The 8,258-nt window shown below is 41.5% G+C and overlaps 1 protein-coding gene across 1 annotated transcript in view; it reads left to right on the top strand.

Moving 5' to 3' along the window:
* The first annotated feature begins 1,029 nt into the window (after positions 1-1,029).
* The window catches only part of CYP27C1 (cytochrome P450 family 27 subfamily C member 1), a 29,512-nt gene continuing 22,283 nt past the window's right edge, over positions 1,030-8,258 (top strand). Inside the window, 1 exon segment of the mRNA XM_087920478.1 lies at positions 1,030-1,482. Coding sequence (XP_087776604.1) covers positions 1,144-1,482 — 339 coding nt within the window. The 5' untranslated portion in view covers positions 1,030-1,143.

Below are 8,258 nucleotides of genomic sequence, written 5' to 3'. Positions count from 1 at the left end.
AACTACTTGAAATATCAAAATGGACATACTCTTGAAATTTGAGCTCAATACATTTCCTGAATTAGAATAAACTTAGAATGAACTTCACTTAGGTTAATGGTAAGTAATAAAACACATTAATAAAAAGTCTATACAGTTAGTCTTCGACTTACATCCATTTGTTTAGTAATCATATGAAGTTACAAAAGCATTGAAAAAAAATGACAACTGTATTTGCAAGGTAGTCTCTTATGAAATCCTTAATGTTTGCAGGACTTTGGATTGGATAGTACCATGTCCACAAGTAGAGTCCCTTTATTAGCAAATGGGATTGTGATCAAGCAATAGATCCCATTGGAGGATGACAGCTTTTTTCCATTGGGGTCAAATTGTTCATTTAAAAGAAATTATAATGGAGTTAAGATTAGAATTATATTTGTACATGTCAGAAGTAATTCTGAGAATGGAGTAACAATCTTTGCAAGGTTTCCCAGAAATGCATGCAAACCGATTGTGACAAGATAAAACTGCTTTTTCCATCTTCATTTTTATTTAATCTTAAATATCCAACTATAATAAAGATTAAAACATGGCATGAGCAAAATCATAATTACATAAAAAATAGCAGTTATGTTTCAGAGGACAAGGCATGTTAGCTTCAAGATACAGTATTGTCTCTATTTAATATGAAACATGAAATAACAAAATTTAAGCACTGATGAACATTACTGAAATATCTTTTTGTGCCTTTTCTGCAATGCACTGTTACACATTAAATAAGTTTTAAAATGTTCTATTTTAGTATTAACTGACACATAAAAACCAAGTAAACTGCAAAAAATAGACACATAACTCAATTTCTTTTGCCAAACCAACATAAAATAGAAGCCTCAAAGTTGGCAATGTAAGATAATGTATTTAAGTATGGCACTTCTCCAACCTAAATGAAACAAAATACATCATCGGCTTTCTCCCTTGAAGTCTCAGACTACCCCACCTTTTTCAGCCTCTGGGGAGGGAGTCTTTAATAATGGCCTGTGTAAACTGATGCTCAGGCAGTGAGAGTTTGGAGAAGCGCTGCTTGACTAGAAATCAAACAGAGAAGCTCAGTCTAAATGAAATCAGTTTGTGAGGGTTAGCAAAAGTTTTGTCTAACTTAAAAAAATGTCTTTTCTCTCCAAAGCTTTGAAAATCGATTGCAAACAGGTGATTGAAGCTCAAAGGAACTGTATTTATAGTATTGATTTTGGCAATAAGTTTCACCAACTGCCCAAACTTTCGGGCAGCACTTCCTTGGAGATGCAAAATAATGCAGCTGCAGCAACAGAGGACAAAGAAGAGATGGTGGAAACTTCAGAAAACGCTAAGGGATTTCTCAAATCCAGCCAGCATCCAAGCCGCCAAACAGTGAAAAGCCTGAAAGAAATGCCAGGACCCAAGACTTTCTCCAATCTCATCGAATTTTTCTGCAAGGATGGTTTTGCCCGCATTCATGAAATTCAGGTAAAATTTAATGAAACGCTATCATTGTTGAGACTGATTGTATTTGCTTTTTGTTGCACAAAGCAATTCTTAAAAACTTATCTTGCTCTTTATGGCCATGACATCTTAATGCTAGAGTTTTGCTACTAAGTATTTCCTACTTTCTCTCCCAGCTATTTTGGGTTTCATATTATCTGGTTGTGATGTAAGATTTTAGGTTCTGATTTTTAAAACTAAAATATATTGCAGTGGAGTGGCATTAATCCTATACTTAAGATATCTGCAGCCTTTAAATTGTAGTCAGGTTAGTATTAGCATGTTCACATGTGCATTTTCCCTTACTTACAGCCACACTGCAAAAAAAAAAAAAAAAAGGCGGGGGGAAGCAGGAAATGATTCAATCAATGCTTGGATTAGTTTAAAGCTGCACCCATTTCAGTGGGAATTACTTCCACTTGGATTTTTTTTTAAGTTGCCTCAGTGTATTTCTGTACTGAGATATCTTTTCTGCTTGAGATTGAACTGAATTGACCAAATACTCTCCGTTGGTTTTCCAACCTGGTTGCAAAATCCTTCGGGGGTACAAGCCCCATTGCTGGGCTTTGCCAACGGCAACCTATTTTCACAGACTTTTCATCCATCCGCCCCTCTCTTTCTCTCGGGGAAAGAAACCATTTTGTACTTTTAAGCTTATTCCGGCCCCTACCCACGTTCTTCGGTATATCTCTATTAAAATCTGCCGCCCGTTGTATACCTGCTAGATTATTTCATTTGGACTCTTTATATAAGGGGAGGGAGACAGCGAGAGCTGCGAGACGGCTAAGCAGTTAACAGCTTCATTAGCAGAAGGCCGGCATTGTGAAGCCCTCCCATTTTTCTTCCGGCTTGCCTCCCTCTCCACGGAGCTGCTTCGCGCGCTCCCGCCCGCCCGCGAGGTTCGAACGATGCCAAACCCCCAGCAACGGCACATTCTCCTCACGCGGCGCTACCAAGGCGGGGGGCGGGGGGGGGCGGTCGAGCTAGGACCACGAAGCCCCCTACAATCTCTTCCACTCCTTCTTCAAATTTCCCTTCATCCTATTGTATTCCCTACGTCACACTGTTTTCAATCGCTGGCGTGCGCGCCTGCGTACGTGCGCGCTTTCTAAGGAATGGGTCGAATTTCGGGAGAATGGGTTAGGATTCCCCGATCGTCCTCTTTCATATTTGGCTCCATAGTCCGGTCCTCATTCCATGACAAGTGGTTGCCATGGAGCGAGGGTGTTTTCACTCATCTAGCATTTGCGTACAAAGACTCCTCCCGCCCCTCTACCGAATCTTTGGTGCTTTTGACATCCCCATTGCTGGCAATGATAGCCTCAGTGTTTCACACCTCTTGCTAAAGATTTCATATTTCTCAACAAGCATAATTATCCCACTTATACTTTACAGTGGTCTATAAAATAGAGGTTAGCCACTGAGGATAAAATTGCATTTGATAAGAACAGAAACAAGAACAGAATGTAATTAGGTAAAATTGTATAGAGGTTAGCCACTGAGGAAAAAAATTGTACTTGATAAAACAAAAATGGAATGTAATTAGATAAAATTGTATAAAATTTGCATCCTTACATGCCAATAAAAATCACCCTTCCAGCAGGAGCCATCTTTTGCATACGGGGCTTCTTTGGTGAAGGGAGACTGGCCACCACATAAGAGAAGCCCAGCTGCATCATGGAGAAAGGAAGTTTGTAAGAAGGCCCAGGCTGGTACAGTAATGGCACATGGTGCTGCAAATAGGGCTGGGCAGGGCGCATCTGGCAGCAGTAGGTAACCAAAATAATAGAGATGGGGGGCGGATTTAAGAGGAAGCAGCACCCTAACAAGACTTTTAGCTGAGTGGGATCAAAGTAGGAATGGCTATTGACTGGTAAAATTTGGTAAATGACAGCAATGGGTCTGCCAAGGATTGCAATAGCTAAGTGATGTCACATTGGGGACAAAAATTTCAGCCTCAGTTAATATTGAGGACTACCTCAGATTCACTGCTGTGAGATTGGATGGCTCCATAAATCATAAATATGATTTTACAATACCTCAGTAACCCAGTCTCCCTGTCACTAGCCACTGAGGGACTCATCTTCAAGTAGAGTGAGTCAAATTATTCTCCAAAGCATCAGAGGGCAGGACAAGAAACCATGGATGGAAGCTAATCAAGGAGAGAAGCACCCTGGGAATTAAGGAGAAACTTCCTAAGAGTGAGAACAGCTTGTCTTCAGACGTTGTGGGTGCTTCATCACTGGAGGTTTTTAAGAAGAGATTGGACAGTCCCTTGTCTGAAATGGTATAGGGTCTCCTGCTTGAGCAGGAGGGTGGACTAGAAGACCTCCAAGGTCCCTTCCAGCTCTATTCTGTTCTTACTCTTCCAATTTGCTTTCTCTTCAGCTCAAATAAGAGCAGGTATCTTGAGATTGTATACATGATACCTACATTATATATTTTGCTGTAAATGAGTACAGTACAGCAAAAGCCTCTCTCCAATTAATAGGGATTGTGGACGAGTGAATAATTTATACTAAATGGCAACACAATACACAAAAGAACCCATTGTTAACCTACTAGCTTTACTGAGCACAAAATAGATAAGTTTTGCTTCAGCATTTTTATGCACATACCTTTCACTCTCATATACCAAATCCTCAAAAGGCAATTGTCCAAGGAGAGAGAAGGGCAAAAACAACTACAGCTTCAGATGATAAATATATATACAGTGTTTCCAATCAACTTCTGCTCCAGCCTTTTATAACAGTCCTAGTTCAGCTGTTGATGCTGATTAAGTCCATTTCAGCTAGATTTTGTTTTCTACTTGATTTCTTACTTTGGGTTGATTTCTAGTTCTCTCTGTTTTACCTCAGGTCTTGCATATCCTTTGATCTTTGTTAGCTTTATTGCTCTGACTGCTCCCCCGCCCAATGTCCTTCCCTGATTGTTAAAAATCCATAATATTATCCATAACAATATCCTTATTCAAGAAGCTGAGTTGTGGTTGAGTAGGATATCTTGCAATGACAGGTAGAAACTTGTTCAAAGATTACAATAACCAAACATATTGAATCCATTTGTTTAATATGCAGCTGATGATTGCTGAGCACTACACTCAAAATAGCAAAATTTAATCAGATATGAATTTGTCCATATTTTAACTATATTCCCCACATAACTTTGAAGCAAGTTTTTTTTTACTACTTAGACATGTCCAAAAAATATTTTGAGCAATTGCTAATTGGAAGAACTACAAAGATATCGAACTATCTTTCCTCCATTGCATTTAATTGCTTTCAAGAATTAATGGTGAAGGATAGGATGTCAGCATTTTGAGCTACAGTAATTAGATGCTGCTGGAATTAGCTGTTGAGCTTCAAGGGGAGAAGTTGTCAAATTCAGGAGCTAGAAGGCAAGATGAGACAATAGTTCCTAGGAAAATAGGTTGGCCAGAAGTCTATGGAGATACAATTCTGTAAAGGAAACAACAGCTTTCCTCTTATGTCTAAAAACTGCAATAAAACAAAAAGAGAAAAAAAATGACTCAGTTTTCAAAACTAGGAAGTGTTGTATGATGAAATGGACGAAAACCATTTTTGAATTAGCAGAGAACTCTGCTTGGTTGTATATTTGTGTTTTTAAAAGATGCCTAATCAAATGTAACCAATCATTTCAAATTTGTTGGTACAACTTTACATCTAAATAGAGAAAACGTTGTTCAACTGTTTGTTGGAAGCTGCTGAAAGTGGTATGAAGTGAGAATGACTCTGTGCAATAATGTTTAGCTTTTTTGCTTAAAGGTCTTTCATAAATTAGTATGCTTAACTTTTTTATATAATTCTATTTGTGTACAGTGGATAAAAGAAAAATCTAAACTCTGCACTTAAATGATCACAAAATATTCCCTGCATTATAGCATATGTGAAAGGCAGAGGGAATTTAGTGGTTTCACAATGAGAGTTCTGTTTGTAGTAACCTGACTCCAACATTAAGCCAGGGTATAACATCTATGGCTGATACTTTGTTGGTTAAAGTGGCACAACATTGCTTTAGAGGTGCTGTGTTCTTCATTGATTGGATTATGAAAACATAATGGTTTCCCTCGCTTCTACCCACCCAAGTCTGTATATCTGTGTCCAAAATATTACATAATGCCAAAAAAGGAAAGTTTATGTTTTTAAAAACAGATTCTAAACTAACAGATTCTGCAGCCTGAATAAATTTGAAAGAGTCTAATGTAAGCTGACAGGCTGCAAAAAAACCAAAGCCCATATAAAGTCTTAAAGAGTAGAGCAAAAATGCCATCTGAAGCTACAGTGTGATTGTGTGCAGATGTCACAATCTTGTTATCTAATTTGTCAATATGGCCCAACACTCACAATTTTACAGTCATGTGTTCAATGCCAAGGAAAGCCCACAGATGTTTATGATTAATGAAGCAGGCAAAAGTCTCTGTACTATAAACATACTGTCAGTTTTTATTGCGTCCAGCCCGAGATTTGGAGCCAAGAAATACTAGTTTCAAAAAACCATCCCCTATCAGGCCAATAGAATGCAATACTGTTTATCTCATCAAACTACCTAATGGCATCTTCCCACATAATATGGCCTTTTTGCATTTGTCAACCTGTTGATTTCAGAAAATAGCCGTGATTCAAACCCAGTGCCTAGGTCTCATGCAGCATACACGAGACACTTTTTGGATGGCCACCATTTGAATTAAAAGGAAATTGGGGACAGCATAACTTTAAAGATAGTCCTCAACTTACAACCATTCATTTAATGAACTTTCAACTTAAGATGCTCCTGAAAATAGTGACTTTTGACTGGTCCTCACACTTAAGACTCTCACAGTGTCCCCTTAGTTACATGATGAAAACTTGGCCACTTGGCAACTAGCATGTATTTACAATAGTTGCAGCATCCGGTGTGTATGTGTGTGACATGATTACCATTTGCAACTTTCCCAGGGAGCAACAAGTCAATGGAGGAAGCCAGTTTTTCTTAATTATAATGGCAAAAAAAGTTCCTACCGTGTTTCTCCAACAATACGGCCTCCACCAATAGGAAGGCCCAGCATGATTTCTAGGCATGAGGTGAAATTAAGTCCTGCCCCCCCAATTTAGGCCTATTTAAACCATGCGTTTACCCACCATTTCTCACATCATTCGTTAGAACTACATGAGGTGAAGAGAAATGTGGGGGAAAGGGAAGGGTGGAAGAAAACTTGCCTTTAGGAGCACCATGCAGGTAGCCTAGGCTAGAATACCCTGATCTACTACCGATAGAACATCGGCTGATAGAAGCTCCCCGAATGCAGTCACCAGCTGCTTCTATTGGCCAGTAGAAGTGACCTTGGGGTGAGTGCCCATGCTCACTCCCTTCACTACGAGGCCGTTTCTATCAGCCAACAGAAGCTCCTCAAAGGCAGAGTCACCAGCTGCTTCTATCAGCCGGTAGAAGCGGCCTCGGGGCAAGCGCTCGTGCGCACTCCCCTCACCATGAAGCCATTTCTGTTGGCCGATGGAAGCTCCCCAAAGGCAGAGTCACCAGCCGCTTCTATGGGCCGGTAGAAGTGGCTGATGACTCTGCCTTTGGGGAGCTTCCATCAGCTGATAGAAACAGCCTCGTGGTGAGGGGAGCGCTCATTAGTTGTCTTTGAATCTACCAGCGGGGCAGCAGAGAAAGCACACACGTATCTGTGTCTGGATAAAAATTGTGAGACTGCGACAGAGGGAATGGGAGAAAAGGCCTTAGCCCTAATGTGTTTTTGTTTTGCTTTCCTGCCCATTCTCTGATCAATCTCTTCGGGGCAGCTTTTGGCCTAAAATCGCCCAGGTCTCCCTCAGCTAAAGGAGAGGGGAGGTCTCCAAAGACCTTCCCTAACCTCTGCCATTTGAGAGGACCGGACTCATTGCTTCTCAAAGTTAGACCCACAGGTTTTTCAAAAGTTCTTCTGAATGCCTCGGATGTCTGATGAGATCCAGAAATGTCTTGTGATTGAACTCAATAAAAAAAAAAAAAGAGCCTGCACCTCGTCACCAAGTCCCTGGTTTTATGGCTCCTCTCTCATCCCGAATTATGCTGAAATAAGGGATTCCGAGGCTGGCGTTGGTTAATTGGTTAATGATGGGCACTCTTTCAGGCGCTCGGAGAGAGAGAGAGAGAGAGAGAGAGAGAGAGAGAAGGAGGCATCGCTGAAATTCTCAGACTCCCCCCAACTGTTAGCAGCGCCACCTGTGAGCTATGGCAGGATTGCCTTGGAACATGTGCAGAGTGCCTTCGCCATTCAATTCCCCCCCATGACTCAAGGTTCATACTAAAATTAGATCTTTCCAATCAGCCCCTGCAAATATTCAGCCCTCACCAGAGCAATAGACAGGACAGTTTAGCTTCTCCCCGGCCCTTCTTTGCTCCAGCTCCCTCCCACCATCCTGTGCTGCTGCAGTGACCCTTTCACACTCAGCCCGCTTCCCTGCCTCATTCCCATGAGGACTGCTCCCACATCTTCTTTCGGGAGCCCACCCAATCTCCCTTCTAAGGGTAGCTGAGCTCTGCTGCTTCCTCTTCCCTCCCCGGCACCCCCCACCCCCCCACTCCCCAAACCAGCAGTGGCAGCAGGTAAAGGGAGGTCGGCTCCCCTGGGACTTCTGGGCAGGGTGCCCAGAAAAGGTCTGGCCTGGGGAGGGGAGGGGAGGGCAGCGGTGGGAACCCCATAGATGGTGAGACCTTCCCTCACCAGAAGGGCTTGGCTGACCCGGTGCAGGGACAAGGGC

Source organism: Pseudonaja textilis, chromosome 1 (assembly GCF_049901715.1).
Source record: "Pseudonaja textilis isolate UNSWEBS1 chromosome 1, rPseTex1.2, whole genome shotgun sequence".
Taxonomy (NCBI): domain Eukaryota; kingdom Metazoa; phylum Chordata; class Lepidosauria; order Squamata; family Elapidae; genus Pseudonaja; species Pseudonaja textilis.
This window is presented reverse-complemented; position numbering and strand designations above follow the sequence as displayed.